We start from the raw sequence: 17,715 nt of genomic DNA, 5'->3' as shown, positions 1-17,715 counted from the left end.
GGAAGTTGCAGTTTTTGTGTGTTCTAAAGGTTATTCTATTTTACTATCTCTGTTAAGTAATCCCTTACCTAGTTATTAGGGTAACTAGCCCTAATAAAACCCAGTTTCCCAGGTAAGTACTCTATCACTGAGTTTTAATTCCAGTATTACTAATGGTGTGACTATTAATCAGGATGAAAAATATAAGAAAACCAATAAAGCTGATAAAAAAATAAAGCTAAGCCAAGACATGAAGTTTTAAAATAAAAATATTTGTATATTTTTCAAATTAGACTGGGGCAAAACTCCAGTAATCAACAATGTAGTGTCGGCAAAATGGCAGATACCCAGATCAACAAAACAGAGTAAGCAAGCCAGAAATAAACCCTTCTATATATGATTTTTCACCGGGAGGGCATGTCCACTCAATAGGGAGAGGACAGTGCTTTTGACACACGGTGGTAAGAAAATTAGATTTCCCCGTGTATCAGAATGAAGCCATCCATTCGCCTCCCACAATGCACGAATGATCTAAAAGTAAAGAGGCAACACCACGAGACTCTCACAGGGAAACGGTAGGAAATGTTCCTGAGGTTGGATTGCAATGGTTCCTCTGATGTGACACCAAAAGTAAGGTGCTAAATGATAAAGGAAATAACTTGAGGCTCACGAAAATCAACTTTTGCACCTTGATGGGTGCAATCAACTAAATTGTAATATTGAGCATAAAAATCTAAAATATATAAAGAACCTACTTAGGCGGGAGTGGTTACCTGTAATTCCAGTATGGAGGCTGAAGTAGGTGCTCCCAGAGCAAGCTGGTTAGCAAACCTAACCGAAACGGCTCCTGGTTTAGCAAAAGACCTTCAGTGTACACAGTGGAGAAGATGGTTGAAGGCCTCTGAAATCAATCTTGGACCTTCACACATATGCAAACACACACACCTGTACATGCATATGGCACAAATACACATGCAAAGAGTGACCAGACCAAACGAATTAATGCAGAGTTTCCTGATGGAGTGTGTTAGTGCTGTTTAGGGAGAGAGGAGAGGCAAACACTCAGGATGTTTGAAAAAGCCCTAAAGAATCATATAATTTTATATTTACATAAAATTACATACAATACATATACATGTGTGTGCATTTGCATTTGTGTGTTTTGAGTGTAGATAGATACTATGTTTAATGCTATTATTTGTTTTTTGTTTGTTTTCAATACATCTCAACCACAGTTTCACCTCCCTCCACCCCTCCCCATCCCTGCTCCCTCCCATGTCCCTTCTCCCCGAGATCCACCCCTCGCCCAGTTTTCCTTCAGGAAAGAGCAGGCCTCTCAGGGGTATTAACTGGACATCACAATGAGATATAAAAACCTAAGCATAAACCTTTCTATCAAGACTGGGCATGGCAACTCAGTAGGAGGAAAAGAGTCCCAAGAACATGAAAGAGTTGGAGGCACCCCCGCTTCCACTGTTAGCTGGAAGCCTCTCTAGTGTTGACTGGGCTGGACACCAGTATATGAGTATATAGGAATATCATTAGGAATTCTTTTATTGATTTTTTTTCTTTTCTTAAATGAAGTTATTCCCCCTTGGGCTGACAATGCTCCCCACAAGAACCATAGACTAACAAAAACCTAAGGACCAGATATGAGAATTCCTTTCAAGTTATTGGTCAAGGGAGTCCAAGTGATGCCCAACACAACATGGGCTGTTGCTGTTGCCCTCGGTCAGCTCCCAGAGGTTGCCAGTAAGTTTCTATTGAGGAAGACACCCCATACTTCAACACAGCACTCAAAAGATTTGAAAAAGCCTCCTTCCTAAGTTAGTACCAGAAGGTGCTATGCAAACGACCAAGGGAGAGAAGCAACCAATGATACTACCCAGCCACGACTCCTACTAACAACAGCTATGGCCAGCGTGGCAAGATGTCCCTCAAGGTGCAATAGTGGCTCCCATATCTTGGGGGCAACCACCAGCTGACTAACTGTACTTAAGGCCCTCTCAACAGATGGGAAATCATGCCTGGTACTGGAAACTTGGAGCCAGTGAAGTTATGGACCTTAAAGGAGAACTTACCACCCCTACTTTACTAGATCCACACAATTCCTAATTGCACTTTAAAATATATCCTTATACCCACTACAGACAAGTGTGGCTCTCACTTCATACCAAAGACCATGGGAAAGCATTAACAAGTGGAATTTCAATTAATGATCAGAACTTAGTTTTCAATGTTTTCTGTCTTCTCAGTTCATTACTAAACAAAGTTCCAATCTTTAGTTGATGTTTGAATTGTTAGTGTTTTCCTGTGCTTCTTTATGTCTTTGTATGAACAGATTTCAAAAACAGCATTATTACACTGAGAAAGAGTTAGCCCATTGTGTCAATTATTATTGCTAATTTACTTATATTTTGCTAATTGCTAGTTAACCTGATTCCCCCTTTGACTGTGCGGATTTTTGAAAACAGATGATACTAGGGCTATTGTTAGTATAAAAATACTGTTTTGAAATACAGATTGAAACATTTTTGTGTGTAATATCAAAGTTTATTTATAATACTTTAGTGCAAATTAAATAAAAAATAGGTATTTCAATGACATCAAAACATGTTATCTAGAAAAAAACACACGTGGACCGAACAGTAAACAAAAATTAAAAATCTTATCAAGGCATCAAGGAAAATGGAGACAGATTTTTTTTTTACAGTAGTCTTGTATGGTTTCTCATTCATATGAACTAATATATATTTTTCACTTCACTTTTTGTTTAAGGATTTACTCATTTAGCTTTTGTGATTAAGGAACCAGTTAGATTTTAAAATTAAAATTAAAAAGGCTCAGTCAATAAAATACCTACAGACAAGCATGAGGACCTGAGTTTAGTTCCAAGCTCTGACATAAAAAGTCAAGTGTGTGTGTGTGAATGTGTATACATGTGCATGTGTGTGCATGTGTGTGAGCATACGTGTGCATGAGTGTGTATGAGCATGTGCATATGAGTGTGTACATATATATGCATGTGCATGAGTGTGTGCATGAGTGCATGAATGTGCATGTGTGCATGAGTGTGCACGAGTGTGCACAAGTGTGCATAAGTGTGTGCATATGAAAGTGTGTGTTAGGAGGAGCTGACTTGCTATCCTAGTGCTGGTGTGTTGGAGGCAGATGGATCCTTGCTGCTCGCTGGCCAGCTAACCTAAGTGAATCTGTCAGCCCTAGGTTTTAGTGAGACTCCCTCTCAAAATTAAGGTGAATAGCATCTGAGAAATGACACCCGTTGACCTCTGGCCTTCTATGCACACCCGTATTCATGCACATTGTCCTGCATGCACACGTGTATCTGCGCACACATGAACAAAAAAAAAAGAATAAAAATTTGTGTGTTGTTTAAAATATGATGGAAAAGTTTAAATTATAATAAAAGAAGCCACTTGTAGCAACAAGCCACACCATCTGCCAGTGTCCCTAACCCTAAGTCATTTGGGATTGGAGAGGTCACCTTTCCGGGTGGGTCTCTTACAGGGACTAGAACGCCTCTCTCCAGGCCCACTCCAGGTGTTACGTTCCTTCTCCTCGCCCAGCCGTCCACTACAAATTGGGACTACTGAAGTGTGCTTTTGACAGACAGTCCCAACTCTGCCAGCCTTCCTCAGCAGTATGGCGTCCCATTCCTTCTTCCCCAAGACCCCTTAGATGTGGGACTTCTCATGGCTGCAGACTCCGAAACTCCACTAATGCAGCTGGCCCAAACAGCACCATAGACATCTGGCTCCTTTGGTCTCACGGTGTGGGAGATCTGAAAGGAGTATGGCATGGCCAGTAATGGCCAGAGAACTAGTGCCAGAAAAGAAAAGAGAAGACATAGTTATGACACAGTACAAATATAGCTGTTAAAGTGCCTGCCACACAAACGTGAGGTTCTGAGTTTGAATCTCCAGCACTCACATAAAATCCAAGGGCTACAGTGCAGGTCTGTAACCCCATGGTTGTGTGTGTGTGTGTGTGTGTGTGTGTGTGTGTGTGTGTGTGTGTGTGTGTGTGTGAGCAGGGTGGGGTGGGTGGAGGAAGTTTGGGGGGCTGGGCAGTTGGCGTATTGGGCAAAAGGGTGATCCCTGATCAATGAGACCAGCCAGCGTTCAGCGAGAGACCCTGACCCGACAATGTAGAGTCGTTGAGGACGACACTCAACCCATATGCAACTCATGCTCGTGTGTGCACATCCACGCGAAGGCATGGGAGGTGTGTGTCGCTAAGTCAGTCACTGGGTAGAAAGAAGGTTCAACTGTGCAGCTCTTCCGGAAGTGGGGGGGTCCTCAGGGAGTCTCTCTCAATTCTGTCAACTAATTATAGAGAAGTTTCAGCTGAGTGTGACTGCAGACTAGTGCTGAGGTTTTCGGATATAGGACCAAAAGGGAGCCTTCTGGATCAAGGAAAGGCGTGGCCCTTGTCAGTCACGGGGCAGGGAGGTCCTCTTATTCCCTGGTCCTCAGTTTAGCCCTAACTGCTCTTCCGCCTGTGCTCACTCAGGGCTGCGGCTGCGGCTAGCCCCCTGTTGAAATCAGCCTTTCGTAAACAGAAGCGACTGTGCTCCCCACCCTTGGCTTCTCCGGGACGGGCCACAAGACCACCGAAACCGTAGCGGAGTTTCTTCACCTTTTATTCCCCCGCCTGCCAACTCAGCTCCGGATATGGACCCAGCCTGCTGACCCCTGTGCTCAGTTCGGCGGGAGGGGCTCCTCACGTCCCCTCTGCTTTCATCTTCAAGACTGCAGACCGCACAGTAAGAGCGGGGAAGGGAAACGCTTCTTTTATTCTTGATCATATGATCGTATGTAATCAGCTCTAAGGAGACGTAAGAACGATTCTGTAATACACTCAGGTTGCCTTTCTTCCAAGCCTTAGAATCCTGAATCTTGAGTAGAACTGTTAGACAGGCTGCGTGTGACATCGTCTTTTGGAGAGACCTGAAGTCAGTGGGCCCTGGACCTCCGGGGTGCAGGGGGGCGGGGCACCCACACCTGTAGTCTCCGGGTATATCCAGACGCCACCCCACCCCACCCCCTTTCCCTCCGGATTGGGGACCACAGGGCTTTAGGAATGCAAAACCCACAGCATTATGGGAGCAGATAGGTGGGCAGAAAGAGCTAGAAACAGGAACAAAGCCAGCAAGCTGAGCGATTCTGGGTGGCGGCGGCGCAGTGGCGGCTGAGTCCCCTCGCACTTCTCTGCTGGTCGCCAGCATCCTCCGGTCCCCGCCCTCCCTAGCACGGGGGAGCCCGGGTTGGCAGTGCGCGCGGGTGCCCGGAGGCCCGCCCCCAACGGCAGCGCGGAGCCTGGAGCTGGCCGTGGTGCTGACGAAAGGCTCGGGCGCGCACTCGCTGCCTGGCTCAGGCGCAGCCGCGCCCTGCGACACTTCCCAGCCCCAGCGGTAAGTGGCTGAGGCCCCGAGAGGCTGCGTCGGTTCCTGCCTCGCTGGTCCTCCTCGGGAGCTGGGGGTACCCGGGAATGTTTGAGCGCGCTTTCTGCCATGGGTGGCTCAGTGGAGGGGCCCAAGATGGGCACTCCCTCCACTCCGCGGAGCCCAGAGAGGATGCGTGGGGCCTGGGGGCTGAGCGCGGTGACTGGGTTAGGCTTGGGTTAGGGAAAGGAAGAAACCCCATCACTGCGGACGAAGGGCTAGGGAGTAAGATTGTAGTGGTCCGTCTGTCCACTTGGCAGGGGCTCCCTCGGAAGAGCCAGGACCTCCACCCAAAGGGCCCATTGTCTCCCCAGTGTGGAAGTGGGTGGATCTCGCCGCAGATTCTATTTCTGTTTTATTACCCACCCTGCCCCCACCCCAGAACACGAGAGCTTTTCCATCTCACTTGGTCCTTCGCCACAGCAGCAACAAGGCATATTGCCACAGAGACAAACCACTGCCCCCTAGCCTCCACTACCCCATTCTACCCCGGTGAAGTCGCTGCACAAGGGACCTCATCTAGGCCTGCTCTTCTTTAAACCCTACATAGTTCACTGCCTGCTGTCACTTGCTGGGGTATGGGGTGCGGGTGGGGGGAGGGGTGGGGGGAGGGGTGGGGGTGGGGTAGACATGGGAAAGGTATTTCAAACGCCAAAACTCCTGGCCATGTAGTCACTTGAGGATTTATTTTAATTTACACACACACACACACACACACACACACACACACACACACCAGCCAGCACAGGATTACTTTTCCAAGAGGGAAAGAAAAACCTAGATAGCTGATCTAAAATTAGTCATTACACGGAAAAAAAAAATTAAAGACTAGAGGGGTCTCTTCAGGAATGTCCATTTTGTAGTGAATTCTTGTCCTGCTGTGCATCAGCAGGGGACATAAACATCCCTGAGTCGCCTTTCTGCTGGCTTCTGGTGTAGTTTCTAACCCACCCTCCTCTTGGCCTTCTCTCCTGTCCCAATTTTCCATTTTCACCTGTAGCTTCTCAAAGCTTCTTCCTGGGACCTTAGGCCAGGCATGGCATCCTGACTGACTGGTCTCCTGGCCTGTCCCCACAGCTTGCTACCCTGATCACTGCATCCACTTTTAGACATTTAAATGTCTCTTTCCTTGTCCACAGGGCCTTTTGCAGGGTATGCCCCCTGTCTAGAATATGCTTCCTGTATCATTTGGAAGTGTCTTCTGGTGTCTTAGATTTTCATTTAAACATCACATCCCTGAAAACGGAGCTGGTTAAATAAATAGGCTGCGTGGTTCTGATCTCATGGACTGTGAAGGTTCATCTTCAAGATGAGAGGCTTAGTGTGGTTGGGGCTCATCTTAGAAAATTATTGGGACAAATTGCATTTTTAGAATTAAAATTTCCAGGGCAGCATCCTATTTAGAGGACTGAAAAACATGAAATTTTATCAAATGAAATATATGGTCAAGGTGTTTCAGATAGATAAAGTAATTCATCTAAATAAATACCATCATGTTTAACTGTCAACTAGAGTTGAAGCTCTTAGCCTTAAGGACTTCCCATGGAGATTGGGGAGATAACTTGGTCCGTAAAGAACTTGCTATGGGGGGCGGGGTTGCTTCTGAGATGACTGACTCAGTGGGCTAAATGCACTTGCTGCCAAGCCTGATGGCCTGAGTTGGATTCCTGGGACCCACACAGTCAAAGGAGGAATCAGACTGCTGCAGGCTGTCCTCTTCTCTCTCTCTCTCTCTCTCTCTCTCTCTCTCTCTCTCTCTCACACACACACACACACACACACACACACACACACACACACACACAATGAGTAACACACATTTTTGTTACAATTTCTATTGAGTGTGATGACCCAAGTTCAGTTTTCAGGAGCCACACAGAAAGCCAGTCACAGTGGCATGCATTTGAAATCCCAAAAGTTAGGGACACAGGTGGATCCTTGGGGTTCACTGTCCAGTCATCCTAGCTTGCTCGGCAAACTCCAGGGGGCCGGTGAGAGATTTTCAAAAGCAAAGTCAATGGTTCTTGAGTAATGACACCTGAAGTTGACCTCTGATCTCCATGCCCACAAAATACCACTCCCAACATCTCCCTCTCCCCATCCCCCTCTCTGTCTCTGTCTCTGTCTCTCTCTCTTTCTCACAAACATACACACACACACACACACACACACACACACACACTCTCTCTCTCTCTCTCTCTCTCTCTCTCTCTCTCTCTCACACACACACACACTCTCTCTCTCTCTCTCTCTCTCTCTCTCTCTCTCTCTCTCTCACACACACACACACAATTCTGTAAACAATTGTCTGCTACAGTTGAAGCTCTGGGCTTTGAAAACCTTTAAATCTTGTTTTAGAGTAATACAAGCCCCAGAATAAAATATCCATGGTGGCTAAGCTCTGCAGATCACAAGGGAGGTACCACTCACATCCTTTGGAAGGAGAGATGGAGATGCAGCATGTGCTGGGGGAAGGACTTGTTTCCACTCACAGGCTGCTAACCACAGGGCTAGAAAACAGAGTGTGCTTTTTTTTTTAAACTGAGAACCTCGATACATTTAGCCTCTGCTCTGAGGCAGTGCTGGTTTAGCATCTGGCCGTTCATATAAATCTCTCTCTGCTTCTGAAAGCTGTTGTGGAAGGTGACTGCCCAGCTGGCCTCCCATCGGGCAGCAGGCTCACATTTCTGAAGAGATAGGCTGGATAAAGTAACGGGACCTATTTCCAAAGAGGCAAGCTGGAAGAAACATTTTAATGTGAAAACTGACTGAAGTGACAGGCCGCTGCCCAGTACTGATGTCTCCAGTGTGCTGTCATGAAGGGTTTGCTACCTTTTCTTACCATATGAAGAGGGACAATTAAACTCAGCAGTCTTGGCCGTATCACTATAATGGGGTCCGATCCTTTGTACTATCTCACTAGGAGGATCACACTCTAAGTTTAGAATGGAATGAACTATCTGCCTTTTCCTGACTTTTAGCTCAGTTGACCACTCTGAGAACTGGAAATTGGTAGCTTTTCCGAAAGATATCCCTGTCCAATCAGTTTAATTCTTACAAGTACAACATTTTACATACAGTAAAATAATCTTTATTGTGGCCCGATGAAACTATTTCCAGATTCCGTAACTAAAATACATCCCTCAAATATGGAAAAGCATGAGTAAACTAAATAACTCATAACGAATCTCTCCATTATAATCACACTGCTTTCAGTGATAAGTTGGACCAGTTACGCTTGTGGCCTGCACGCTTTGCCTTCATTTGGTTTTCCAGAATTCCTCATGAGAACACACTTACTACTTGTAGGTTTCTGACAAATGATAGTTTTAGTGGAATATGGTAGTGTTCAACCTATAACCCTAGCACTGCAGAGGCAGGGACGTGACAACACCAAGGCCAGCCTAGCCTACTAAGGGATGAGGGGTTGAATGGAGGGAGGTAGAGAGCTTGAGCCATTGGCTCATGAGTTCAAGTCCCAGGCTTACCACCAATGGGTTGACTTATTGGCCTTTCTGAAGCTGAAAGTAAAAACAAACAAACAAACAAACAAACAATGCGCATGTAGGAGTATGTGCAGAGGCTGGAAGAGGCCAGATGAGAAAGTCATACCTCCTCCCTCAACCAGAGCTGGGACATAGAGGTAGTTTGACCTCTCTAGTGTGGGTGCTAGGAACCAAACTCTGGTCCCCTGAAAGAGCAGCAAGTGCTCTTAACCTCTAAGCCATTTCTCCATGCCCTCAATTTATACTTTGTAAAGTGGTGGCTGCAGTAGTTTATCCCTTATAAGCTTATAGGCCAAGCTTTCTGCTTGATTAGCTGGGTGTTACCAATGCTCAGGTTGAGTCCCTTGATACCACAGCCTGCACAGCAAGCCCTCTGTCACGTGCATCTGCGTCCGACAGACCTGTAAAGGAATGTGTGGGGTGGAATGTTTTTAGTAGAAATCTGCAGGTTCGGAGTGAGAAAGGCTTGGGTATTTGCCATCTTCCAACATGGTCTGAGGCACTGTGCCATGCCATCTTCCATTGGGCTGAAAAGCTACCATGGCACATGAGGTACTGTGCCCAAGAATTGGTGTTCCGTCACTATAGGAGCCAGGTAGGAAGAGAGCCAAGCTTAGGCTCTGTGGCTCTCCTGAGCATGCAGACTTCTTGTCTTGTCCCCCAGCCAAAAGTCCCAGATGTCACTTGGAGAGGAGGAAGTGCTACCCACAGGTGCAAGCAGGTGGCAGGAGCCCAGTCAGCTTGCCCATGAGTTTCTGTCATGCTGGCTTTGCCAACAGAGCGGAGGCAGGCCCTCTGGCCACTTGGAACTGCACACAGGGGCACTTCAGGGACTCTGGCCAGCCATGGTGTCAGTTGATGGCTTTCATGCTGTTATCTGGAGGCAAGCAGGATGCATCTTTGGGGGTCAGTTCACTGGGCTGAATATCCGCTGGTCTTGAACTTGCTGCAGCCCGCCTCACCCCTGGGCTGGGGCTAGGGTGAACAAGTGCAGAGGATGACAACAGAGCAGGCCCAGAGAGTAAACGGAGTTAGCCTTAGTATCTGTAGGCTGACTGATGGAAGCTGACATTCAGGCCAGAGGTAGAGAGAGTTTCTGCTGGAGTTGGGGAAGAGCTCAGAAGTTTCCCGGCCATGTGCTGGCTTTGCCATTTCTTGCTGGGGTCCTCTGGTTCTACACATTTACCTAGCCTAAGGGGAAAATGTCACATTCTTCCCCCTTGAGCCACCTCCTGGTGTAGGCCCCTTGGCCTTCAGTGTCAGGATTCCCCTCCTGCCCTCTTTTTCTGTGGCTGCTGAATCCTGGTACTTTTTTCCCCCTTTGGGAGACCCTATAACTCCACTTCCAGAACAGCATCCCCCTTACTCCAGCCTTAATCTCATTGGTCAGCATCTTGCCATTCCTCTCTCCTCATTGAGTCTGTGAGGCCAGCCTCACCAGCCTCCATAATGCCCCTGCTTCCACCCGCTCACCAGACGACCCAAGTAATGCTTCAGTGAACCCCGGGATACAGCCAGGTAAGGCTCAGCTACGACGGAACAACGGAGTCACTAGTACCTTTGCCACCAAACGCCCCTCCGACTCCCAGTGCTGACTGTAGCATCTTCCCTAGAGTCTTGATGGACTCCAGGCAGTATCTGTCAGTGACAGCTGCCAGCCCTTCTGGTCCATGATACTCTGCGGCATGTGCCATGAGGCTCTCTCCTCCTCCGCTTTGCAAACCCCGTGAGATTCTTGGCTTCCCCTTGGTTGAGAGCCGCTGTACAGATGCCTGGTCCTCCCATGGATGGTCCACTGCCTCAAGCCTGGGAGGCAGCCTACTTAATTGAGGCCTCCAGTCCATATACTCAGAAGGCTGATATGTTCCTCCTGAGGATGTGGTAAGGGTGGGTGTTGTCTGACTTTTTTTGGGGAGATCTGAGCAAACATATATTCACCCCAGTTAGCACACTAAGGACAGACTAACTAGCTTACTCCACTGTAACCTAATTTGGTGAACCAGGGAGTTCATTGGGGGGTGACTTACAATAGTTTAGGTAAGGGGTGGCTATCAGGAGTGGCGGTGACTCCAAGAATATTTGCACAACTTGCAGGCAGCACAGCTGCTCAGCGCTGTACCTGCTTATATAACCTGGGGGGTGGGGGAGGGGAAAGGTGAAGATGGTGAGGAAGACCTTGCGAATTCTGTAAATTTCAGGACACATTGGGTTTTGTTTGCCTCCTATGGCTTAAGGAGCACCCGCCCTGCCCCCCCCCCCCCCCACGCAGAAGAGAGAACTTCAGTTGGGAAACTGAACACAACAGATAGAGGCTACACAACAGATAGAGGTGGCATCGTTGAAATACTGGGCCTGGCAACGGGAATCTGAACTGACTGGAGAGTTCAGGGAGCGTTTTGGCAACTTGAAAATGCAGGCATGCAACCATTTCCAGGCCCCAGCCACGGCTCGGTTTTGTTCTTACCATACGCCTTCAGAAGGAGTGGGACTTACCAGATCTGGGCCTCGGCTGTCTGTAAAAGCAGAGCCCGTATGGCAGGGTAGGGTCCCCTTCCTCTTTATCATGGTGGGGAAGGCCTGCTGGCAGGGGCAGGAAGCTGCTGCTGGTCACACCGTATCCACACTCAATAACCAGAACGTGTTGTCTGCTTCTTTGTTTAGTCTGGGTCCTCAGCCCCAGGCATGGTACGTCCCCCAGATTCAGGGTGTGGCTTCCCCATCTCCACTTACCTAGTCTAAAACCATCCCTCACAGACACACCAAAAGAAGCATTTCCACGGCTCTAAATCCAGTCGCGCCGACGTTTAAACAGTAGGCATCCTAGACACCAAGTGCCCTCTGTTTTCTTCCACAGTTGGCAAGAGCACTGACAACATGGAGCTGAGGAGAGGAAAGACTTTCATCAAATCTAGCGTGCAGATTTCCCACGAGAGGCTCACAGACTCACCGGGCCCAGCCAAGGAAGAGGCAGGCCCTTGGTCGCCTTCACCGGGAGGGCAGCAGAGACCCTGTGGTGAGAAGAGCTCCCAGACTAGTCCCTGTGCCCAAGGGTATGGCCGGTACCCCAACAAAGAGATACTGTCTGATCCGGAAGGGGGTCCCGGGCCCCTCTGTGGAACCACCTTCAAGTTGGTGCGGAAGAGCAAGACCCATGACAGTGTTCCAGGGGCTGTGAAGGCAGCAGCCCCCACAGGCCAGATGGTGGGCAGTGCAAGTTTCCCAGAGACCCCCGGGGCTCAGCGTATGATCGACTACCGCCACTTTGTGCCGCAGATGCCCTTTGTGCCAGCTGTGGCTAAGAGCATCCCGAGAAAAAGGATTTCCCTGAAAAGGTCCAAGAAGTGCTTTCGCAACCTCTTCCACATCCGCAGAAGCAAGACCGAGAACTTGGCCTCGCTGTCAGCGAAGGCGAAGAACCTGCCATCCCCTGGGGTCCCACTGAGTGCTGCGGCACAGCAAGGCAAGCCCTTCCTCTCCGTGGGTGAGGGCCTGGGGCTGGACAGCCTATGTCAGGACCTGTCTGACAGTGAGTTTCTACCTGACTCGCCCTTTGACCTCTGCAGCACTCTGTGTGAGGATGTGGCCTCACTCAAGAGCTTCGATTCACTTACGGGCTGTGGGGAGATCTTCGCAGATGGGAGCTCTGTGCCATCCGTGGAGCTGAAAGAAGGCCCGGAGAACCCAGCCCACTCACCCCAGGCTCTGGACAGCAAGACTCCCCGCGGCCCCTCCCAGGGTAGTACGGAACAGCTGGCATCGCCTACCCAGAACGAAGCATCAGACTTCACCAAGTTCTGGGACAGTGTAAATCGCTCCGTGAAGCAACAGCAGCGTGCCTTACCATGGTTGACGACTCCCCAGGGGACAGACGCAGACCAGCCCAAATTAGACACACCTGGGTTAGCTGAACTACCTCTCTTCCCTTGCAGGGGTCCCCCCAGCGGCTCCAAAGCCAGCTCCATAGACACAGGTACCCCGAAAAGCGAACAGCCGGAATCCGTGTCCACGAGTGACGAAGGCTACTATGATTCCTTCTCACCTGGCCTTGAGGAAGAGAAAAAGGAAGCTGCGACCCCAGGCACACCTGCAGCCACTTTCCCCAGGGATAGCTACAGTGGAGATGCTCTCTATGAACTCTTTTACGACCCCAGCGAGGCCCCTGTTGGTCCAGTCCTGGAAGATGACCTGTGTGTGTCTGAGAGTCTTTCAGGGCCTGCCCTGGGCACCCCACTGTCTATGTGCAGCTTCCACGTGGGGGCCGAGGAGAACCTGGCCCCAGCACCAGGCCCAGACTTGCTCAGCCAGGGCTTCTTACAGAGTACGTGGAAAGGCAAGGAATGCCTGCTGAAGCTCTGTGACACAGAACTTGCCATCACCATGGGCATTGTCAACTGGCTGCGTAGGACCCCGCCTGCCCCTGCCCCTGCCCCCACACCTACTGCTGCCCCTGCCCCTACCCCTGCTCTTGTCCTTAGGGAGCCGGCTGCCCCACCTGACCCCCATAAAGCCCTCCGGGGACCAGCAGTGAACCTGCAAGGCAGGGAAAACCAGGCCTTAGACATGGGCAAGACCATGGCATGCTCGCCACCCAGCAGGCAAGAACCCTGGGCACACCCAGGAACCAAAGACGCATTTGTTAGAGAGCGTAAGGCTCAGGGGGAGTCTGCAAGGGATATTGATGCCCCATCTAAGGATGGCTTTCAAGGCGAAGGAACACAAAGCCTATCCGAAGGCCGTTCCTCCTCTGCAGCTACCATGACAACAGGCCTTTCCAGGAAAAGCAAAGCTGCAGACCCTGCTACCTGCCCCAGCTCTCAGAAGGAACTCGGGACACCTGGGGGCCTGAGGTATGCTCACGGCGCCTTAAAACCAGGGCATGTCGATCCAGGGCCCATGCTTGTAGGCTGTGTGGCCCATGTGGCAGCCCTGCAAATCTATCCGGATGGCCATTCTCCCAGACAGGATAGGGCCAGCGGGATCCTGTGGAAGCCCCAGGCTTGGGATCCCAACACTGTGCAAAAGAAACCGTCCAGCAGCAAGCCCAGTGGAGCAGCTGTCTGTGGCCTCCCCTCCCCCATCAGCCCACAAGACCTTTTCCTGGACCTCAGCCAGCTCAAGTTGGAACCTTCCAGGCCAGGTACCCAGGCCTGTGCCTCCGTGGTCAGTCAGCCGCAGCAACTTAGCCCCAGGGCTCCAGAGCAGGTACCACATAGGGGCTCAGTGGGGTCCTGAGCCACTCAGGGCCCCTGATGCCCAGTAAAGCTTCTGTGGCTATCACTCAGAAATCCTGGGCCCTTATTTGGGAGGGGGGAGGGGACAGTAAACAGTGGTAAATTGCTTCTTCATATGTGCCACAAAATGTCGCCCATGGCCCAACAAGGACTTCCTGTTGTTAACCAGAAGTGGGGGACTTACAAGCCAGCTGTGGCTCACCCACAACACAGGCTTATATATTCTTCGGGAGCTCCTCGTTCAGGAGAACCAAGGACCAGAGCCTTCATCTTTATCTTTCCTGGTGTGAGGATTGTATTTAGGGTAGAGACGGCCGGGCTCAGGCACGTGGGGTGGTGGGGGGATTGGGGGTGCGATAAAGAAGAAATCCTTGCCTGAGCCCAGGGCTGAAAGCTGCTGGAAGCGGTACAGGCTCAGCTGCCCCTCATGCCACAGGACAGGCCGATGGCCAGAAAGCAGTTGACGTTGTTAATGAAGATTGGGGTAGCTGGTTCATCTGTTTGAGGTTTATGAAAAGGATGACGGCCAATGCTCAAGAGGCAGAAAATCTCCTGGGGCTTGAGTTCACAAGGACCCACTTAGCCTCATCCAAGCTTGGCCAAGCGGTGTCACGGCACTTCTCTTTTGGAATGACAGGAACCAGCTCTATCTCAACAGGAGTCTGGAGCCAGGCAGCATGGTGCGCGAGCAGAGCTTTGCCGGGGCTAACCAGACCCTACCTGGTCATTACCACCAGGTTCTGTCATAGGTCATTTTGTGCAAGTAATTGCTTCATTCAACTTGTTCTCAGAGGCCTTGGGTGGGAAATAGTGCATTGTTTTCCCCACCTCTGCCATTCTGCCTTGGAGTTTCTCTTTTCGCATTGTCGGCATTGTCATCTTTCTCCCTGGAACCCTCTGAATGGAGCTGTGCTCAGCGCCCCTAACCCCCCAAAGCAAAACACGCATGGCACAGCAGGCGTTGAGAATCATGACAGGACCTGGTGGCTGCAGTCTCCAGGAAGGGTAGCCATCTCTTCTGACCCAGCATGAGAGCAGGGAAGCAGAGGGCCCATCCTCACCGTAAAGGATTTGATTCTACCTCAGCCAAAATGACACAGCGGCAAGCAGAGGGCGAGGATGTAACAAGTTGCTGTAAAATTCATCGATAGGATCATTCAATAAATAGGCAGGCTGCTGGAGAGGCCACACTTCACATAGGGCTTCTGTGCAGAGGTACAAGGGTTCCAGGCAAGTACTGCAGTCGCATTGGTAGAACGTGTTCAGTGCCCGATACTAGACAGGCTCTTGCGGCCATTGGCATCAACGGCTCTCTAAGGCTGCCCTGTACAAGATGAGGGCTATGTGTCGGTTAAAAGCAGGCATCAAGGTTGTGGCCGTGTGGACCTGGACACAAAGAGGCACAAGGCTTTTCATCTGGGAAGCCACAACTCTTCCTTCTAGGTCCCAGACTCCATCGTGACATCATGATGACATCACAGCCTGCCAGTGAGTAAGTAACAAATAGAACATTCTGCATGGCCCCTGCAACAAGTCTCGGGTAAATCTTATGCTCATTTTTAGGTCTGGGGAGTTGGGCACATCTTGTGTGACCTTCTTGTGGACACACCCATGTAGCGTGTGCAGATAGTGGGGTTCAGATCATCTCCATACCTTACTACAAAACTTTTGCTATACAGTGGGTTCTGGAACATTCCACTGGTTTCCCTCAGATGACATTCCCAGAGCCTTTCTTCTTTCAGGCCACAGGTGCCTGAGCACCCTAGGGTGCCAACAACATGTCTTCTGGAAGCAGGCTGAGAGCGCGGTAATGAGGCCACCCTAACCTAGTTACAGCCTTTGTACCGACAGAGAAAGTGATCAGTAAATACATTTTGAAAGAACGTAGTGTCGAGATGTTGTGTGTTATTTTCTGCTTTCTTGGTGACTCTGGGTCTCACATCTGGAGAGCAATAGTACTGACGTTTAACAGGTACCTGGGGCTGGCGAGGTGGCTCAGTGGGTAGAGTGCCTGCCACACAAATGTGATGGTCGGGGCCCAGATCACCAGTATCCACATAAAGTCTAGATGGCATTGTGGACCCACAATCCAAACACTGGGCAACGGAGCAGACATAGGCGCATCCCTGAAACTCAGTGTCTGCACACACACACACACACACACACACACACACACACACACACACACACACCTGGAGTCAGCTTGAAAACCAGACCTTGTCCCACAGCAGAGGACAGTGTTTACTCACGATGGCTTGCGATGGAGAAACTTGAAGTGATGAAGTCAGACTGTCCAGATGCAAGAACACAACACATCACAGAACCAGCATGGTCCAGACCCAGTGTGGTCTGCAGAGCTGCAGCAACAGAGCGATAGGAAACCAGGGCTGTGGTTCTGTCCCAGGTAGGGGTTACTTTACACAGTCCCAGAACCCCTGAGGTTTTTCTTCTGGGTCCGTGGCGGATCCAGGGATAGGGAGAATGGAGGAGGGCTGGTGTGAATTCTCTCTGGACACCTTTCTGCATACCCACACCTCAGGATGACCTTTTGTGGGCAAAATAAGTACAATCATGGCCAGGCTTCATGGGTTTGGCGTGACCCATTGGAAAGGGACTTTAGGGCCAGCAAAGGTATTAACCAAGTTCTAGAAGTAGGAGAAATGGCCTCCTCTTCTGAACATTCTGATCAATTATTTTGTTACCCTCTTATGTATGACTGTGTGTGTGTGCATATGTGTTTGTACAGGTCTATATGCCCATGTGCACACCCATGGAAGCCAGGGATGATTCAAGGGAAGACACTGGTTAGGGGTCAGGGAGAATGGGGGAGGGTGGTGTGAGTTCTCTCTGGACCATCTTTCTCCACACCCAACCCTCAGGATGACCTGAGTAAAGGGCGGAGGAAGATCAGCAGGCCACTATGCCTGCTGCAATGACTCACCTTGTGGACTTGAGAAGACCTGGACTAACCAAAGAGACTCGCCTCTGGGGAAAGGGGCGGTCTGTGTGGGTGTTCCTTCCCAGGAAGCTGCTGTTCCCTCAGAGTGGGTGGCACCTTCTACCTGGTGGCCCAGACATAGACTGGTCCATGCAAAAGCAGTGTTGTCTGTCTCCTTGTCTCTGCTTCTTGCCGGCCTGCTTATATCTCTTTTGTCACTGTGGCTACTGTCCTCCAGTGGCATTCACTTCTTCGGCTTTTCAATGTGGACTAAAGACCAGCTGCTGTCCAGGAACCTTCCTAGCCTTCAGTGCCAGACTGGGGCTGCTGAGACCTCCAGCTCCATGTCCTGAGGTTTTCAGTCTTCTGAGCACACAGGCAGCCATCACTGAACTAACTACCCAACCTGCACTGTGCAAGCCAATCTAACAAATCTCCTTTTATGATAGCGCCTTAGTCCCTTTTCTATTGCTGTGAGGAGACACCAAGACCATGGAAACTCTTATAAAAGGAAGCATTTAGTTGGGGTCTTGCTTACAGTTTCAGAGGGTTGGTTCATTAGCATTATGGTGGGGGAGCATGGGGGCCACACAGGCA

The 17,715-nt window shown here is 49.9% G+C and overlaps 1 protein-coding gene across 3 annotated transcripts; it reads left to right on the top strand.

Moving 5' to 3' along the window:
• The first annotated feature begins 4,643 nt into the window (after positions 1-4,643).
• Positions 4,644-16,053, top strand: AMER3 (APC membrane recruitment protein 3). 3 transcript variants are annotated; one of them, XM_084752274.1, is made up of 2 exons: positions 4,644-4,765; positions 11,804-16,053. In XM_084752274.1, exon 2 carries the CDS (start codon positions 11,824-11,826, stop codon positions 14,179-14,181), a length of 2,358 nt encoding a protein of 785 aa, XP_084608400.1. In that variant the 5' UTR covers positions 4,644-4,765; positions 11,804-11,823; the 3' UTR covers positions 14,182-16,053. The 3 variants fall into 3 exon arrangements, with proteins under 3 accessions (XP_084608400.1, XP_084608399.1, XP_084608398.1); XM_084752273.1 differs by lacking the exon at positions 4,644-4,765 and adding an exon at positions 5,301-5,413; XM_084752272.1 differs by lacking the exon at positions 4,644-4,765 and adding an exon at positions 11,277-11,489.
• The last annotated feature ends 1,662 nt before the right edge of the window (positions 16,054-17,715 follow it).

This window comes from Acomys minous (genome assembly GCF_964271855.1).
Source record: "Acomys minous genome assembly, chromosome: 13".
NCBI lineage: Eukaryota > Metazoa > Chordata > Mammalia > Rodentia > Muridae > Acomys > Acomys minous.
The sequence above is the reverse complement of the archived record's forward strand: the minus strand, read 5'-3'. Positions and strand labels throughout refer to the sequence as shown.